This window comes from Megalops cyprinoides, chromosome 2, assembly GCF_013368585.1.
Source record: "Megalops cyprinoides isolate fMegCyp1 chromosome 2, fMegCyp1.pri, whole genome shotgun sequence".
NCBI classification, from domain to species: Eukaryota; Metazoa; Chordata; class Actinopteri; order Elopiformes; family Megalopidae; genus Megalops; species Megalops cyprinoides.
This window is the reverse complement of record NC_050584.1, coordinates 32,927,299-32,947,413: the sequence shown is the minus strand read 5'-3', so window position 1 is coordinate 32,947,413 and position 20,115 is coordinate 32,927,299. Positions and strand designations below refer to the sequence as shown.

Sequence of the window (20,115 nt, the reverse complement as noted above, 5' to 3'; positions counted from 1 at the left end):
TGGTATGTTTTTTTTTTTTTAAACATGTCACATTTTATGTTCACTGCATCTCAGCATTTACATTAGAACAGGCTTAGAAATCACAAATTCATTACTAAACTTCCCAAAAACTCCTATAAAACCACTGATGTTTGTTGTCCCCATCTATCAAAGGCTGTGCTGAGTCTCTGCAGCTCTCAGACACAGAGCAGAGCCCTCTCACAGCGAGTGAGCTGCTTCTCAAAGCAGAGCCTGAGAGCCTGGGAGCAGAGCCTTCTAAAAGCAGCTAGACCTTCCTCCTGGTCCCAGGTCAGCCTTTAGCAGGCCACGCTCCCACTTTCTGCCCAGTTCTTCATCTGAGTGGTGGTGTTCATCGAGTGGGACCCACTCAGGGCCCCGCTCTCACACACATTAACCATTCCAAACTCCCCTAGGCTGAGACACACTCTTCCTGGTGGTGTTATGGCTGTGACAAGACATGCCCAGCTAGACATGCCCACCCCCCATAAAAAAAGTACCCCCAACCAGTTCTATGAGATATTTGGGACAAGCATCACTTTACTTAGTCCTTTGGCAAACTAGAGCCCCAGTCAACAACCCCACTCCTTCCCTGAGCAAATAAAGCTCCTCTACGATTTAATGTGTGGCTACTTGCTTCGTATGAAAGTGATTATAAAGATGGTCCCTTTTCAGATTGTCAAGCAACAGACAGTTATTTACTACAGGGTGCATTATCACAATGGTATAGGTAAATGTTCATAGTTTTAAACCACTCTGGTGGGCTATATTTCATGCCAACCTGGTCTGTGTGACACACACACACACAACTACGCTTGAGGCTATGATGGATGTGAATAATGTTGACTGTCCTTGTTTTGCACATTACCTAATTTCTTCAGCAAAACGACAGCTTGAGAAATGTAAACCAAGTCAAGCAGGATTATTTGGTACTACATGCTGCAAAATTCCAGGAAAATTTGGTTGTCATCGTACCTTCCCCACTACTTCAAGCTCCTTTGATGGATAAAATACCAGTTAGTTATTGTATGTGGCCAATTAGTGGTTCTGGCCTCAGCCAAAGCAAGTCTTTGGTGTGACGTTGTCTTCATCTTGCGTCAATGCGGAGATGGGATGACAACACATTGCATGGTGTTTGGTAAGCAAAAATCTCATCCCCACCCGTAAAAAACACTCCAAATGTCTGCTGAAAAGTGGGTCAAACAAGCTCAGAGAAAGAGAAATCCTGCAGTCTTTGTAAATGTTAGTGAATAACCCCCAGCACTAATGGGAGCAGAAAAATAAGAAAATAAGAATATCAATACTACTACTACTACTACTAATAATAATAATAACAACAATGATAATATTAACCAAAAAAGAATTTCAGGAGTTTGTGAGGCCCCGCCCCCTAGCTCCAGAAGCTCCGCCCAGGGAGGCGCTCAGTTCCCATTCATCTCTAGGGGGTCTTTGAGGAGGCTGACCCGACCTGTGGCACTGGCTGCACTCTTGATCACCTCCATCCATCTGTGTAACAAGAACAGAGTGCAACTGTTACACCAGCATGAGCTTGGGCCCAGCCAGGAAAATAGACTCACTGTAAGAATTACCCATTTGCTTAGGAATCGCCCTTAGCTAGGGCCCCTTACAAAGAGACGGGGTACCTCTCAAAGGTGTACTCGCTCTCCGCCCGAAAGAAGTACACGTGGGATTTGAACTGCAGTTTGAAGACATACTCCTTGTGGATGCTGTCCGATTCGCCCGGGGTGCTGACCGTGTATCCCAGCAGTGGGAGGCTGGCCAAGGGGAAGTCATCCTGCATGTAGAGTGGAATATGAACAGCTGGAGGTTTGTCCACACCTTCTTATAAAGCTCTGCTGAGGAAAAACAGCCCTGCAGTGGGGTCTTTTTTTCTCCCAGAGTGAGCTGAAAGGCATCATTTTTCACTTTTTAAATCGGAGAAACTGATTAAACTGAACCAGTGGAGGCTATCTGTACTTTCTAGGAGAGATGGAGTCTCATCAGTCTTGGAGATAAGTAAGTGTGAGGTAATTAGCCTGCCTCAGAGTCACAGTGAGTGCTTTTATGCCTCGCATAAATCACTTGCGGGGAGCACTGAGCCAAACGGCCCCTCATTTCCTCAATCAGGGAGTTTACAGCAGTCACATCAATAACTCACCCTTATTAATGACGTCTTTTTCACTGAGTGAAAAGAAATCAAGCTGAGCAACTACCTCTTCCCCACAAAACAGCACTATACATAAAACATTCAAGTGAGTGGCTGACTCACAGCCCCAGACTGCCCAGGCTGAGCGCTCACTGGTGTGAGGGTGGTACCTGGTGTGTCTTGTAGAAGAACAGGCAGAAGTTAGTGAAGACCACCCACAGCTTCTGCCAGCCATTGCTGTTCTTGAACTTCCTCAGGAGGTACCCCGAGAGCTGGTTCTAGAGGAAGGAGACATAGAGAGAGGTGGGGAGGGGGTAGCGGTGAGCAGTAGGGGTCAGGCTGGTGGAGTGGATGCAGCTTGTCATTGACTGAAATTCACTCAGATCATTGGACAACCAAGGAAGATCACTAGACTGTGTCAGTCTCCCTATCAGTCAACAAATGGGAGAATACATCTTCTGTGTTTATTAAGCTATCATATAACTGACAATCTGTCCTTCCTGCTGCACCTATAAAAAAAAGACAGGACCTTTGCCATGTTACTATTATAAAGCCTTTGTAAGACAGGACCTCACAAGGAGACATACAAAGGCCATGTAATCCACAAGTTCCAAAGGAAATCGAAGGGTAAGAGTAATTAACGGCATTCAAAACACATGTGGCTGGTTTTCACCTGCTGTGCTTCCTGGCTACAACACCCAGAGGTGGTGAACAGGATATAACCATGCTCAGACCACTGTTGACCAGAAAAGGGTGAATGGGCTTGCGGCTACTTAGTAAAAGTACCTATGACTGTTCTATACCGATATACTGTGTACAAGGACAGATTCCAGCCTGTTTGCATGATGAAAGAAGAGGATTAAGAAAGTTTTTTTTTAATAGACGAAAGTAGACATTGACTAGAGAAGACAGAGCAGGAGATGTTAAATGACTTTCAGTGAAGATTAACTGAAAAAATAGATTCATACTTAACCAAAATAGACTCTAAAGTAGCACTAACACATATAAAACATGGGGCGCTGAGGCCTAGGTGGCAGGCAATTTGTGTCGCTCTAGGGCCAGGGGTACCTGGTTCATGTGCAGGTAATCAGACAGAGAGAGGTTCTGGTTGCGATACCAGCACACATGAGTGATGGTGTTGGGTCGCTGGCCCTGACCCAAGAGGTAACGAGGGGGGAGCTCTGGAGAAATGGCTGGAGAGCTGAAGACTGATGTGGGACGAGGATCAGAAGAGACAGACAGCATCAGGCAGAGAGGGAGTGGGAGAGACATGGCAGACAGACAGAGAAAAAGAGACACAAGGGAGAAAAAGAGAAAAGAAGAGATACAGGGGAGAGTATGAGAGACAAACAGCCATGGAGGAGAAAGACAGAAACAACAGAAGTGTTAGTGCAAAGACAGCAGAATATATCAGAGATTTTTCTAGCGAGCCAGTGGTGAGCTGTTAGTCAGAGAGGAAAAAGATTAATCTGTCTTTGTGCATATTATTTGTGAGGTCCATATCCCAGATTCCAACAGCTGTTGTAGGAAGTTCTTTCCCACTCAAACACTGTAGGGTATGTAGGGTCCACTTCAAACTCAGAGACAGACCTTTCACAGAGCACACTTTTGACATGCCAATTGGAATGAATTCGCTGGACTTTCTGAATGATAACACAGCTGGCACACAAACAAAATCAGAGGAAGGATTTGGAGCTGTGAGTGCAGTGGTGACATGATCCAGTAGGTGGGAGCAGAGAGGAGCACCAACCCAAACAACATCAATAATCAGCAGTCAGCAACAGAATCTAAAACTGTTGTAACTTCTACATAGTTATCTCCTGTTTGTGTAGACAGCATTCACACATCTGGTCAATTTATATGCATGTGCTTTGGGAAACAGAGGTAGGCAAAACTGACAGGGTAATTAAATTTACCTCTCACAAGACTGAGTCTTGTGACTGAGTCACAAAAGACTTCTTTTAGCTGGTGAAACAGCCAATAAACCTTCATCAGGGTTACCGTAAGTAGTTTATAGAGGTACTTGGCACAAAATCTGTCAGTATGTGTGTGCTGTTGCTGAGGGGTTTGGCTCTGAGCTGAAGGGCCAGAAAGGGGAGGGAGCAGGGGCAGGGGGTAGGGCAAAGGGAATGGGAAGGCAGGGAGGGGAGGGATACCTCCACGGCCAGGCTGTGGTCAGACATGGAGACACTGGTATTGCGATGCCAGCACACGTGCATGGTGGTATTGGCACGGTGGTGCATCTGCTTGTCCAGGGAGCTGCGGGAGGAGTGCATGTCATCCTCCGACTCCTGCTCCAGGGACACCTCATCAGACGACCCTGCCGGACAGGAGGGCAGCAGGGAGGAGAGGGAGGGGGGTTGGGGGGAGGGCACGGGTCGGCGGGGATGGGCAGGGGGGTTAACTAGGTCATAACAGCAGGATCTGAGGGGGTACGCCTCCATCGCTGGCACCTGTCAGGGGAAGTCCCGCACTACATACATCACACATACCATAATCAGAATGTACTGCAGTGTTCTTTACCGCTTCAATTGGTCTGGACAGAAAAGCAGTTTACAGCTTTGACATCTAAGCACAGTCCTGGGTGATCCTTAATACCCAACGTGTGTATGTTATAAGAAAGCAGAGCAGTTTACAATCATCCAATCTTACCACTGACGGCAGTCTCCAAGGGGCAACTGCAACAACCATTTGCTCAGGTTTAGCGCAGGATCATCAGCAGCTTAGTCTCTACGAATGTTCTCAAAGTTGAACAAACGTGTTTTGTTTCAGTCTTGTTTTGTGAGATCCAATTAAAACCCATATTAATTTCCTGCTACATTTTATGTTTTCATCCCATATCAATCAACTCTAAAGACCTTTACAGTCGGTATCAATGATGAGGGATCTTTCCAAGATCTTCACTTGCTGTGGTTCATCTACTCTCACGCTGATTCCATATAAAACCTGTTATTAGCAGCATGCTAAGCTAACTTCACTGCAGTTACCCCTAAAATTCATTGCTGGTTCCAAATCTGTTTTCATTATGATTGACCTGATGGATCAAACACTGCAGCTTACATAAATAACAGGTGTATGAGGGGCTCTTACTGTTGGATCGATCACACAGGCTGGGGTCCAGGAGGACATCAGATTTTTCCTGCGACTTTTTGGCCATATCAATTGCCATGTTCAAGTCCTGGATCCACTTTCCCATCTCCGCTTTGGAGCTGAAAGAAAGAGCACTCATTGGCAAACACATGGCCCAGAAGGAGATTTCATTGGTTCAAGGACAAAAACCATCACAAGACTTGTGAATTGTGAATCCCCACCTGTTTCCATCAGGGACAGTTATGCATGTGACAGCTCAGCCTTGCAGCCACACAGCCACTGTATTCGCAGGTGCAGGGAGGTGAGGTTGCAATGGCTACAGACTCACCTGGCCGCTACCACAATGGTCCTCTGTGCTGAGTAGATGGTGAAGCAGTGGGGCACGGACCAGTCATTCTCACTCTCCTCGACCTGCAGATAGGGGGTGGGGGGGTGAGAAACAACGTGGCAAGGTATGCACCGTTGTAAACTCAACAGCTTCACGTGCCTAATGATCTGCAGATCAACTCTTCCCTTGGTATAACAGCATATTATATATACATACGCTTATATAATTCACACCCGTAAACAAACACATACAATCACATAGTAAACTAAACTAAATGGCAGCCTTTAGAGAAGCTCTGAGGGGTAGTTTTCATCACTCTAGATGGAACAGGGCAAATAATGCCTAGCTTTCTCAGAGATGCCTGTCCCTAGTGTTATCTGCCAGGGGTCTCTATGTCAGCTGAGCTAAGGGGGAGGGGTGGAGCAGGGGTGTGCAGGCACCTGAAAGAGACTTCCCCAAAAACATACTCACCGGTGCATCCAGCACTATGAGCTGCAGCCAGGAGCGAAGCAGAGACAGGTAGGTTACAGCAGGGAAAACCCAAGCACTCCTGCCTCACTGTTCTGCCCCACACCTCCACTACCCTCCTCAAACCCAGTCATTCCCAGCACAACTGGGAGACTGTTACCATGTTAATGAGTGCATACGAATGATCAGAGGAAGAATCATAAGAATGGTCGGAAATTCCAACAGATTTATGCAAATGTGTCTGAATCAACGGGACTATCCAAAGTTTTAGAATCACAAAGAACTTCTATTGTAGGGAAACATCTGCATCTGAATGTCATGCGTTACGGGCATCTAACTCTGACTTATATTTGTCCCTTGTTTTGGACAGTCTCTCCGTGGACGTATTTGCGTGTCTGACAAACGATGTTAATAAGGTGGATTACATGGTTTACAGCAGATCTAGAAAGTCTATACACCCTTTCAAAATTTCTTGTTAATTTAATAATTTAATTTAATATTAGTAATTAAATATAGTAATTTAATATTAATTTAAAATAGAAACCTAAAATGCCCTGTTTACATAAGATCTGACTTGATCTGTGACCACCTGAAGTGATTCTGATTAGTTCAGGATACATCATCTCGTCCTTTAGGTTTTCTCACCAGGTTTCCTTGTTTCTTAGTGCATGCCAGCGTAAGAAAACAACTATATGCAACAAGACACTACCAAAACATCTCCGGGACTGAACTGGACTGAAAAGGTACAGATCAGGAGAGGGTTATAAAATGTTATGAAAAGCCTTAAATATATCATGGAACACAGAAGCCATGATCGATAAATAGACTAAATATGGAACCACCAGGACCTTGCCTAGGTCAGGCCATGCCTCTAAGATGGATGACCATGCAAGGAGGAAACTCATCAAGGAGGCCACCAAGAGGTCAACAGCAACATTAAAACAGCTGCAGTCACCATATGGACATAACAACAATTTTATGTGTTCTCCACAATTGAGCTGTGGGGTAGGGTGGCAAGACAGAAGCCACTTCTCATAAAGAACATCCAGTCTCCTCTGACCTATGCAAAAGTAACCCTGGATCTCCTGTTGCAACGTGGAAAAAGGCCTTGTGATCTGACGAGACTAAGGCAGAACTCTTTGGCCTCAATTCCAAATGATATATTTGGCGCATCAGCCCATCAACCTAACAACACAGTTCCTACTGTCAAGCATGATGGTGGCAACTTCATGCTATGGAGCTGTATCTTTTCAGCAGGGCAGGAGCTCTGGTGAGGATATAGGGGGAAATGAAGAGTGCAAAATACCAAAAGATTTTAGGGAAAAATCTGCTACCCTCAGGAAAAAAAGCAGAAGATGAGGAAGAATTTCACCCTTCAGCAAGACAATGACCCAAAGCACACAGCCAAATCCACAGTGGAATGGCTGGAAAAAAGGAAGATCAATGTCCTGGAATGGCCAAGTCAGAGCCCCGACCTCAACCCCATTGGAAATCTTTGAACTGACCTGAGCAGAGCAGCTCATAAGCGGTCCCCTCACAATTTCAGTGAACTCAAATTCTACTGCAAAGAAGAACAGGAGAAATCTGCAAAATCTAGATGTGAGAAGTTACAAGCAACTTCTCCAGACTCATTGCAGTTATCAAAGCAAAATGTGCTTCCATCAAGTATTAATTTAAAAGTGTGCAGATTTACACAACCAAAACATTGCATGTTTTTCATTTTAATTTTTTTGAAAGGCATTTGATTTTCACTTACATAGTTGGTTACAACATTTAAAAAAAATCTGACTTCACTTTCACATTTCAGCCTTTCAGACACCAAAAACAAGAAAGGGCTATTGAAAGGGCTTGTTGACTTTTTAGATCCACTGTTTATGCAAGACTGATGAAAGGTAAGCATTACTATGGAATTAGAAAATGAGAACTGGAAAATACATGACAAGACAAAAAGCTGAAATTCAAGGTTTATTTCAGAGACAAATCCAATCCAACGGGGGACGTGGGTTATGACATTTCCTGTCACTTTTCAGAATGTGAAAACTTTAGTGATTGGTGCGCTATCAATATGAAGTCAGATAGAGGAGGGATCCACGCTGCTACATTTTTTTCAGTGAGAGGTCCGGTCAGATGAAAACAGGCTATGAGCCTTTACTCACAATCATGCCATGCAGCGACAGCTGCCCGTGCACTTTAAACTGGTTTGTGGCTGTCACCCCTTTGCTGGTGTACAGGAGCATGTCTGAGAACTGAGAAAGGCAGAAAACATGGGGAAAACTGACAACCAGAATTAACAAAAATCTTCCATTGTACTTATGCGACAAGATAATTATAATTGAGAGAACTATCGATGAATTGCAAAGATCAATAATCTGAAGGGATCACTCAATACCCCCAACACTGATTCCAAAGGGTTCACTCACCAGGAAGAACATCCTCTGCTGTAGCCCCTTCTTAGTAAGCTTGTACAGACATCCCTCTCGAATAAACTCCTGCAAACCATGGGGACACTGTTAGGCCCAGGGACAAAGGTAATGGCTATCCAATCTACTCTGACCCCATCTCCGGAAAGCAGTCATTGACAGCGTGAGGGAGAAGGACTTTGAGCCGGGTCTGTGCTCACCCTGCCAGGAGCAGTGAGGTTCTCGATGCCGATCAGGTCCCTCTGCAGCTCCGTCAGCTTCTGGAAGTTCTCCAGCCGGATGAGGCTGCTCTGGAGTTGGGCGGCCATTTCTGCCACCTCCTTCAAGGCTTCTATGGGGGAGATACAAATGAACATAGTCAATGCAGAAGAGAGGGTGGAGAGGGGTGGGCTGGATATATCCCATGCAAATGAACAGACAACTAGCGCCCCTAGGCAATTCATTTGTCCTCCTTAAGGCTGTGGCCACTCCAGGCATTGCAAGACCAGCGGCCCCCCAGGAGTCTCACCCTTGCAGTCGTTGCGGTCTCGGTGCTCAGAGGCATAGTGCTTGCACAGCCGTTCCAGTATCAACTTATAGTGCATGAGCCGCTGGATGGGCTTAAGCAGGAAGGTGTTGAGGGGAAGGTAGCAGACCTTCTGCAGCTCAAACTCCTTGTAGACTGCCTCCAGCTTCTTAAGCCTCTTGGAGGCCTTCTCCAGCTCCGTCAGCACCTCATCATGCTTCTGCAGGTAGCCAGTGAACTCCTGTAATGGGCAAGACAAACGTTCTGGGTACCAGTCTCTACTACCCTATTGTGAAATATTCTATCCAAGATAATCATGTAAAGTAGGCCCCATATCTGACTTTACAAAAGAATTACACCTTCACAAATATTATTATGTTAATATAATACACACAGAAGGATTCTGCACCTGCGCACATTTTAGAATTAGAAGCATGTTGATTCTATGTTACAAATAAACTGGTAGAGTTTCAACATTCCCAGTTGTTCTCTAATGACAAGACCAAGGATCCCTCATCCCAGCAGTGGTGGAGAGGGGATCACCCATGAATAATCCCTTTAGCTGGCCACACCCCTGTACTGTCAGTCTCACCTTCAGAGCACACATGTTCTTCAGCATCACATCCCCGATCCTCTGGTAGTCCCCCTTCACATGGGCATTAGAGCGCCCCTCCCTGGTGACAGTGCAATAAGAAATACTGTAAGCCTGGCACTCTCCTTTGTTCGTATGACGCTAGTGGCTCACTTAACACTCGCTCACCAGAGAGCCAGCCTCTGGTCAATCTCCTTGAGGAACCCTCGGTGGAACTCGTAGATGGGGTCGATGTTGGAGAAAAGCAGGGTCATCAAAGCCTCAGGCATGGCGTTCTCCTTAATCACAGCACTGCGGAACCACTGGGGAGCACAGGGACATGGATACATGATCACTCTGCAACAAATCCTGCAACCTCAGGCAGTGCATCATGGATATAGAATGCAACTCACCACTGTGATGACCTCCAGGTCTTTCAGATAGGTCCTCTCAGTGGTTAGTATCTCTTTGGCAATGAAGTAGGCCTTGTCTGTGGGATACCTCTGAGGGAAGCAGAGAGAAGCGTACAGGTCAACACTATGGGTGCAAAGCCATCTGACTCACTTCAGAGAATGAACAATTCTCAGTAGCAAAGCTATGGTACTTTTTTGACCTGAAAAATGCAAGAGGCTCTAGAACAACAGCAAACAGCAGCAAACAACTTCCAAACACTGTAATAAATATAGCTTTATAAGAGACTCCAGAAAAAGGCTGGGATTGTTCAAATTTCAAAAAGCAACATACTGTAAACTGATCACCACTGGGACCTCCCCCTCCCCACCCCAAAAAAAATCAGGTACCCAGAGCAAGGAATACAGAACAAGAGAGAGATGAAGTCTTCACTGATAGGATCATTTTATGTAGTCATGATGTAGTGGTCTGATGGTCAGAGTCAGGCAGTCCAGGAGAGGAGGGGTATAGAGAGGAGAGATAGAGATCCAAAGGCCTAGACGCATTAGTTCGGTTGAGCCTGTGCATCTACAGTAAAGAGCATGTAGCAGTATGAGGCACAGCAAAGATTTTTTGTTGTTGTTTCACAAAATCAGCAGTGTAATCTAATAGTGAGGCAAGAAGAAAAGCATAACATTTTACACAGACAGTACAAGCCATATGCTCTTTTCATTCCACCTCAACCGTGCCTTCTGGCCAGATTCATTTCGAAATGATCCGTGGTAGAACAGAAGACACTGTTTATGTGAAAACACAGAGGAGCATGAAAAGCTCTTGGCAATGCATAAGAATTAGTTACAGCTAAGGTTTCAAGCTTGAGGAAGTCAAACAGGGCAGGTCAGCGGAACATTACAGGCAAAGATGGAGAGCGGGGGGAAGGGGGGAACAGGGGTCAGGAAAGGGTGGCATACAAGCAACATACCTTCCTCCTGCCCTCCTCTTCCTCCTCCACCTCGCTGAGGGCAGGGCTGTGCAGGGGCGAGGGGGCTTGGCCTGGCAGGCTCAGCGTGGACATCTGGAAGGAGGGCGAGAGGCAGAGGGGGCTCTTCGAGCTCGAGGGAGACAGCTGGGGACTGTCCATAGATGTCTCTGCAGAGGAGAATCTCACATTCAGAAGGGCAAGCAATGCACATAACCACCACCTGACACACACACACACACACACACACACACACACACACACACACACACACACACAAGGGTTCAAGGGGCTACTGTAGCTACACACTGCAAATAATGAAACCATTGGATCATGCAGTTCTGCTTTACCCCGTTAAAAACAGCTTGCTGACACCAACAAAATCATTCTGATTTCAAATCTCAAAAAACCACGGAATGTGGGAAGGAGGAGGGTTTTGAACAGAGGGCACCACTGTGCCTGGATTTAATAAAGTTACAAAATTTAGCAGTACTCATTTTTTCAACATTAAGAGACTTTTTCAGACAAAGCCGGAGAGTGCCAAACTTCTGGAAACATAGAACACATCTCTAGCTTTGTACCGTTCTGTTCAAAACACAAGCATGATTATGAACTCTAGTTAAACAATTACTGGTTAGCAGAATTTTGATTTACAAAGTTAATATTTGTTTTTTTAATCAACCCTTTTTAATACTGAAAGTTACACAAAAAAGCAACATGGAAACATCACTGGAAAGACAGCAACTCAATAGTTATACAAAAAAGGCTAAAGTAACAGTTTAATGCCACACCATTTCCTCAAAATATCTCCTAATTTTGTACATTTTACTTCATAATCTACATTTTCATTTCTCTGTACATACTAAAATCAGCCATTAAATGTATGGTTATGATCAGTTGCATGATCTTTTGTGACCTGAAAAGACTCGCCTAGAAAAGCAGTCAGACCCGCTCTCTCCTTTTCACTCTGCAGAAATGTAGGGCAAAGGGGATTAACCTTTGGGTTCTGCATTACATGGAACAGTTGTTTAAAAGAATATTGACAAAAACCTTCAAGCAGTCAGCCGGACACTGAGTAAGTGATTTAATATTTACTCTTCAGGCTTGGAAAGTAAGCACAATGACTAAATGTTATGTGACTCACGTAACTATTTTGAATATCCTTTCAAACATTAACAAAATTAAATTCAACCAAACATACCTATGACTCCCACGAAAAACTGACATACGGTAATCCTACTGGCACACAGTTTAAAGAACGACCCTGTGACCGATAATGCATACTGACAAAAATAAGTTTTTTGGGCACACTCATTTTCAGCATTTTCCATGCTTACCCTTACATTCATTCAAAATGAAAGCAGAGAAGACAGAGAAAACTACCGTGGAACAAATAAATGGGTCTCACATTTTAGATGTTGTTTTCAGAGCTGTAACCCATCAAAACTGAACTGAATTATTTATCACCGGTTCCATTTTATAAAGGTGATAATGTTACAGACTAGACTGGCAAGGCTTTGAAGTCTGGGTGTTTTGTCTTGGTAGAAAGTGCAGAGAATCACCCTCTTTACTGGTAACAGGAGACGAGCTGGCCGAGTGAAACACACTCCGAGCCACATTTGACAGATCTCTGTCTGCAATAGGAAGCCATAGCTATTTCTCCACTTTCTCACAGGAATAGAAAAAAAACATGGAAAGTAAAAGGGGAAAAAGACAAAATAAAGGAAGAGAGAGGTGGTTCTGTGACCCGGAACTAATTCCTGGTAGCAGCTTATCAGGAATGCGGTTAGCCTGGCTGCTGAGGATCGGTTTAAAGTTTAACTTCTACGCCCCGCAGGGGGGACACTGATGCAGATAGTGCGCAAGGGGTGGAGAGCACAGTTTCTGTGGAGGATGGGAGCGGAATGCCTTGGCAAAGTGCCTGAACATACACAGAGCGCTCTCAGCTGGAATGGGGCTGTGGAATTTTGCATTACAGCAGAGGCGCTCCCAGATATTGCAGACCCCCACTTCACCACCACCCCCCAGCACTGTGGTTTCTTTCACAGGATTGGTAATCACTCCAAACATATAGTAAATCACTGCATATGCTGAATTAATAAAGCGTCTCTTTACATTGCTCCACACTGCACCCCTTTGACTACGGAAATGTACAATTTGTCAAATGTTGCCCTACTGGCAAAGACAGTGTTTTGAAAAGTTCACCCTCTTCTCACAAAGGAAGGCTATTAGACTGGATGATTCATTATGAAAGCGAGCTCACTGCAACAAAGTGTCAGGGCGCTGTGGTCTTTGGGTAGCCTGAATATACATCAAGATCACATGCTTTCATTTTCTAATGCATCCAAGAGCAAACAGCACAAGCACAGTCTAGCCCCAGAATGTTGCCACTAAGAGTTTTATCCTCTAGTTTTTTTTGTGTGTGAAATAATTCAGTTGAGTTTCTGCAACGTGAAAGTGATCTCCTGTGATGAAACATGCAGTTCAATCTAAGAGAAAAGCAGTAAAAGGACAGCTGATTGTTATGAGTTATTAAAATCATACATTATCCGTGCGCTAAAATCATACATTATACAGAAGCTGGATTGAAGGTCCCTAAATGTCCCTTTGGAGGAGTATTTCTCAGAATGATCCACAAACTCCCCTGTCGATGGTAGGGGTAATAAGGGCAGTGCTGCCCAGTGCCAGCCTCCTCTTCTCCACCGCTGTCTCGCCACCTCACACACTTTCCCTCTTTAAGCCAGGTGCCACTTTTAGCTCCTTTCCCAGTCCCTGGAAGACCAAATCCGAGCCCTCACCCTGCTCTCATTTAACAAACTGCTGCAGGGTCCCCACCCACCTGGGCTCTGGGTTAGCTGCCTTCCATTTGAAATGAACAGAAGCAAACAAACAAAAAAGTTGCTTGTTTCCCACGTGTACCCCTGTTAGATAGGACAGGAATTTAATCCACAGCACTGGACTTTCCTTCATTGAAACAAACCACTTTGTCTCACCAAAACACTTCAGATTGTGCATTAGATCAATAGTTTTAGTTTTACAGCAGACTCACATCATTTACGACATCTACCACCAGAATCCTGTGCTGGTTCATAGACTTTGTTTCTAGAATGACTGTTAAATGAATCTTAAGTCTGGAGTCCAGAGTACCCAAAAATGATTATTTTATTTTTAGAAGAAAACAAAATACACTCATAGGTACACTTTGTTTTACACCAGTAACCATACAATATATTTTAAAATTTTTTAAATTTGTCATTTCATTTTTTGATTTCAATCCCTATGGCAATTCTGCTGACCCCAGCAAATCTTACTGCTGTGGTCTCAAACAACATTGACAAGATATACATGGGTGGTATAGCACGATAAACATCTAGTGGGAATCAAAGCAAGGCTGATCTAAAAGCACTTGTGATAAAATCAATGTAATCAGTTGGCAAAGAATATAAAGGTTTTGGCCATGATAGTTGTATAGATCTCCAATGTGAGACCAAAAGTTGGTGAAATGGCAAATCATACAATGTGCACCCAGTCCCAGAGCTGCCAACCCATTAGTTACAGGGTAAATATTTCATCATAGCTGCACTTTGGTAGCTGACTGTCAGTGATGCCAATGCAAGATGGCATTAGTAATGATGGTCATGTCATATCATGTTGGTAAAATGGTCCAGCTCATCTCTGTGGAAGAGGGACTGAATTTTATCTGCTGGCCAAGTTTGTATGAACGTCTACATTCATATCCCGATTAACATCTTGCTCACAAAGAAAGACAAGGAGGTACAATTGCATGACATTGGAAACCTAAACATGTCTGGCTTTCTCTTCAGCACTTTCCTGGATGCAGAACATCACTCTGTAGTGGAACAAACAGCCAGAACAATTGGACTAAGAACAGCTACCAATTATGGGGTTTCAGCAGAAACTTTCCACATACTGAAATATGCTTATGCAAACCTGGATGGCCAGAGTGGTGGAACAGAAGAGTGGTATAAATGCTGTTCGAGGCTAATTCTGAAACTGTGTCTGGGTCTTGTGCCACGAGAGTGCAGTTTCCGAATTCTAATTTAGTAATGCCTGGATCACCTTGCTTTGCTCTCACCATCTACAAGGCACTTGAAATACCCATAAATAGAATGGAATGGGGAATACAATGCAGGTGCCCTTGTGAGATGTACATCTGATAGGACCCTGATAAGACTGAGCACCACAGTACAACAAATTATTTGTATAATTAACACATTTGATAAATTTCTGCTGACAGGTGCCATGGTCCAATAGATTGATTCAGACAGGAGTGCATTTCAGCGAAAATAAAGTTGACATTATTGGTCCCTTAGCAGAGGTTGACCTTGTTCTCATTTAAACACTTAGTTATATTCAAGGGGACAGGTGGACACATCTGAAACAGCTGTTCAAATGCGATTATTACAGTAAATGAAATGTAGGTGAGTAAATATTCAATAAAACTGCCTGTACTTGCAGATATACTTTGTTTCCTTACCTTCTTTTCTAGTGATGTGATGACTGTGCATTCAAACAGTCCTCCTTCTGTTTGTGGCATGAAAGCTCCCCAGTGAGCACCAATCACATGCTTATTCCTTAACATGCACCAGGAAACCCATGATTAAGTCACTTTTGTGGAACAATATCAACACTGACATATTCCTGAGATATCCCTTACGGAATGTCCTGAGACAAAAGGAGGATCAGCATCGATGCGTACTACATTAGGGTGGAAGGGGCAAGAGAGACACTGACAGATGAGCACTCAGAGTTCTGCTTTCCGCCTCTCGGTGGAGAGACAGAGCTCTGATTGGTCAGCAGCGAGTTCTCTCTATGGCAGCCTCTGTCCCCATCCGGGCGGCTTGGAGACTGCAGGAGTGCACGGGGCCCACTCCTCGCTTGTGATAGTAGAGAGGCTCCGCAGGCGCTCAGAGGGTACACGATCCCCAAGGGCTTCACTCCCTCAAAATGACAATGAGAATGGCTCCTCTGCTTTTTAAAGGGTCACACTTCATGAAGGCTTGCAACAACAATCACATTTTGAAATAAAATAAAATACATTTCTTCATTCGCACATGGGCAGATCATCATTTCCAAATTTATAGTTTCCCCATTTTACATTCATATACAAAAAATGACTTAGCTAATATATTTAAAGCTTACTCTGTAAAAATGCTTATAAAAAGTCCGGAAAATACATATGTGAGTACAGTCGTGATGGATATATAGATAGAGGGATGAAGAAAGGCCACTGCAGAGAGCAGGCACAGAGGCGCTGTTCACTCACGCCACAGCAGGGACTACCCTGCACAGCAGAGCTGGCACCACCTCACACGCATCGGTACTGAGCGCGGGCAAGAGGAGAGGCATGACTGAATCTGCAGCACGTTCAGCCAAACCCACCTTCAGCTTGACATAGTTTTACACATAGCACAGATGGAAAACTGCTTTTGGGAATAAGGTACTTTGAGGACAAGCTTGCTTAGGCCTGCCTCATTCACTCAGATTTAAATACCAGCCACGTGTGAGTCAGGCTGCTTTGAGGAAAAGGAGTAGAGGGAGGCATTATTGTAACAGGGGTCATATCTGACTGTCCTTTGGAGCAGGGCTTCTAGTACCATGGCACAGAGAGAATGTTAGGTACACCAGGATATGGCAGAAACCAGAGGTAAAAATATAGAGTAAAATAAATGCAGTCCAACACAGGCAAGGGGCTGGACATACCAAACCCCAATACTAAGGCCGCATCTTTTATGGATTTTGGCACTGGTCACATACAGCAGACAACCTAAGAGGTGAGACCTGACTAGAACAATTAATTCAATTTGGAAAGTACAAAATCTTGCAGAGTAAGAAAACTAAATGTTATTTGTGAATGTCTCACTCCAACTCTGATATAATCATCAGATTAAAACAACTTAAGTGCAGTTTCATGCTACTGCATTTTTTTTGCCTGTAAGTGCTGAAGAAACAGCTTCCAAAACACTACTGAAACACTCCCCAAACGGTGTTATAGTACTGACAATGAACTCTCTAATAAAACGATTCCAACATGACAAGATGGATGAAAACTCAAGTTTTCACAGCAAAGTTTACATTATGAAAAACACTACTCATCAGCCCAAACATTTGCTTTTCTTCACTTATACAGTAACTCATTTATAACTGGTCTTATGGAATTCTGCCAAGCATTCAGCTCTTCTAAGTATAAGGCCATTTACTGCCTGTCACATTACATGTCCCCTGTTTTTGTAGTGGTGTTAAGCGCATATTTACCAAGTGGTTTCTGAAATAAGACTGATAAGAAGACAGAAAGAATGTTGTCTATGTTGAAAACTACCACTACACTGAAAAGGCTAAGACGCTGTGTTTCCCACTTATATCTCAATACAGGGCCATTTTCACCTACCTGTCCTCCACCACATCATGTACAGGACTGATTTACACATTCCACTGTATCTAGTGGGCCTACTGTCACCTACGACCACCTCTGTCACCCTCAAGCACAGTACCACCTATTAGAGATAGGAGCTGCTAAGTGCTCAAGCAGTGCAGTGCTGGGATGGGCAACCAGCAGGTGGCACTGTTTCACAAAAGCTTTACAACAGTGGTTGCATGAAGGTACTGTAAATTCAACTGAGGATTAGTATCCATTAGCTGTAAAAATTTTGGTTGAAACTGCTTTATGCTACTCAGCTATGGATCAGATCAGATGAGGTGTAGTACCCACCATCCTTAATCAAAAACGCCCTGAGCTGTACATAAATGTCATCCTGGGGACTGTTGTGAGGTCAGGCTGTATTCAAGTGAGGGAATCCGGCTCCTCAAATGAACAGCTACATATAAAATTGAAGAGCACCAAATACACAATTCACAGATTAAAGGCTACTGTCTTAGACCTCAAGAGTACAAAAATAAGGTCTTCACATAAAATGCATACATTAACTGTCTGATGTGACACTAAACCAGCTGTATCAACTAGTACTGTATTGTGTTTCAGCTAGGGAAAATGAACCATGGTGTATAACTCTATGAGCTTTTAGACTGAAGAGAAGAGATGGTACAATGATGTAAGACAATACGGTTGGCACTTCAGATTTAGAAAAATAGTGGAAGATTGTAAAATTTCACAATATCAACAATAAAAGAAACACTCTTAAGTATGCAATGAAACTAGATTTTGACAATCAGTTGTCACATATAAAATATTTCCCTCTAATTAAATGCGTAACTTCAGCTTTCACAACATTCTCTACAGGATTTTCACGTTTGGATTAGCTATAGCTGACAAACAAAAAGGCAGCCAAATTTTCAAAGTGTTTAAGACAAAGGTGTAAGAGCTATGAAGACATATGGTCACCAAGACAAAACAGAAGCAAAACCGAATAAAAAAGTCCGCGCAGGCAACTCTGAAATAACCCTGCAACACAGTACTTGAGCACATACCTATACCCTTCTTAGAATACCTCACTATTTGGCAAGGTGAAGCAGGGCCAGGTTAACTACATTGGGCACTGCTGTTATAATTGATCAGACGTCACTTCCTGTCACTGCACTGGAGGATTCTTCACAGCTCACACGCTGTAGGAACAGCTTACTGCTCAGCAGTGCACTTCTAACACACAAGGTGATGCAATCTACAAGTGCAACACTGCATCCTTTAAAAAAAAAAAAAGAAAAAGACTGCACAAACACAATCTAAGCTTAGGTGTGAGACACAGGGCAGAATGGAGGGAGGAGCTACAATCATGTCTCCCTGTCTCTCATACGTACTGGTTACAGAAAGAAAGTATTAATATCAACACTTAATTATATCAATGCTAAGGAGTGCGATTCATTGTGAACTTGCCTATTACGAATATACTGATGGTCACCCTGACAGTGGATTTATATTGCAGTGCTCTGTCTTGCTCAGCATATGAAGAATTGCACTGTGTGGCTTACAGTCAGGTCTCCCTAACCAGGTCATACTGTTGCCACAGGGGACGAGGAGGAGGGGTAGGGGCTCTATATTTTGATGTGGCTGATATCAGCTGGGTCTCCAAGTGCCATCGACCGCAGGTTGTGGCACTCCAGGAGGAAGCCCTCCATGTTGGGCCCACTGACCAGGGGGTTACTGTAGAAGAGGTTCTGGTCAGGGGGTAGGCCGCCATCTGAGCCCCAGTCAGAGTCAGAGTCGGAGCTGCCGGCACCAGAGCCCTCTGTGGCCGTCGGGGGGTAGCTGAGCTGCTCCAGCTGCTCCACCAGGTCACTGAACTGCACGGCCGAGCTAGCCTCCGAGCGCACCGAGTACGCAGGGAAGTTAACCATGGAGCTGGCTTCTGACGGGTTGTCTGAGCCCGGCAGCCGGAGCGAGGACGAGTCAGGCCCGCTGAAACCCAGCGAGAGCGAATCACCCGCAGAGCTGAGGGGCAGGTTGTCCAGCGAGCTGCACTCAGACCGGTTGTTCACCAGGGAGCTGGTCTCTGAGCGACCCACCCCGCCCTCAGGGAAGGGGTTGGGGTTTCCATTCAGTTCCTCCAGCCCCAGACCGTAGGCCCCGGGTTTGCTAGGGTTTCCCTCCTCATACCCAAACGCAATCTCCTTATCTGTGCCCTCAAACCCATAGCTATATGCTTCTGCGCCCCCACCAAAAAAGGACATTTCAGTTGGGTCATCATCTATGAACTCTTCTGTGACCTGCAGCTGTGTGCTCACTAGAGAGAATGGGGGTACCTTCCTGGCCCGTAGGAGCTCTGCCTCAAAAATCTCAGCCGTGAAGATTCCTTTCCTTTCCCCTCCCCCGATGTACCCCCTCCCCCCCTGCCCACTGTTGTCATTGCCATTTTGGGAGGGCTGCGGTTTGGAAGCGCTACTCTCTACACACACAAACGAGGGGCTGCAGTCTCCTGCTGCCCGGGTACAAGTGGCACCTTGGAAGGCGTAGTGAGGTTGGGGGATGGCCTTGACAGGCTCCTCCTTCTGGGGGCTGGGTGGCCGAGCTGGCTGCTGCGGTGGGGGAGGCTGGTGCAGAGGCTCCGGCCTGGGGAGAGAGCTGGAGGCGTGCAGTGAGTGGAAGGAGACGGTGGCTGAAGAGGGGGAGCCTGGGACTCGGAGGCTCTCACTGAGAGACAGATTCTGAAGGTAGAAACAGAGCTCGGTCAGTGCGGCCACACTGGACGACCATTCTGCATTTTAAAAATAAAGGAAAGCGTGACACCTCATTAGGAGATATACGTTTC

The 20,115-nt window shown here is 44.8% G+C and overlaps 1 protein-coding gene across 1 annotated transcript in view; it reads right to left on the bottom strand.

Annotated features, from left to right (window-relative positions):
- Window positions 1-141: 141 nt before the first annotated feature.
- farp2 (FERM, RhoGEF and pleckstrin domain protein 2) overlaps window positions 142-20,115 on the bottom strand; it is a 43,053-nt gene continuing 23,079 nt past the window's right edge. Inside the window, exons 13-27 of the mRNA XM_036520675.1 lie at window positions 19,807-20,011; window positions 10,898-11,064; window positions 9,939-10,028; window positions 9,715-9,848; window positions 9,547-9,628; window positions 8,958-9,195; window positions 8,650-8,780; window positions 8,450-8,518; window positions 8,186-8,275; window positions 5,562-5,644; window positions 5,234-5,352; window positions 4,300-4,463; window positions 2,314-2,421; window positions 1,641-1,792; window positions 142-1,503 (exon numbers count right to left, since the gene is read on the bottom strand). Of these exons, the coding sequence (XP_036376568.1) occupies window positions 1,419-1,503; window positions 1,641-1,792; window positions 2,314-2,421; window positions 4,300-4,463; window positions 5,234-5,352; window positions 5,562-5,644; window positions 8,186-8,275; window positions 8,450-8,518; window positions 8,650-8,780; window positions 8,958-9,195; window positions 9,547-9,628; window positions 9,715-9,848; window positions 9,939-10,028; window positions 10,898-11,064; window positions 19,807-20,011 (1,917 nt within the window). The 3' untranslated portion in view covers window positions 142-1,418. The remainder of the gene's footprint in view (window positions 1,504-1,640; window positions 1,793-2,313; window positions 2,422-4,299; window positions 4,464-5,233; window positions 5,353-5,561; window positions 5,645-8,185; window positions 8,276-8,449; window positions 8,519-8,649; window positions 8,781-8,957; window positions 9,196-9,546; window positions 9,629-9,714; window positions 9,849-9,938; window positions 10,029-10,897; window positions 11,065-19,806; window positions 20,012-20,115) is intronic.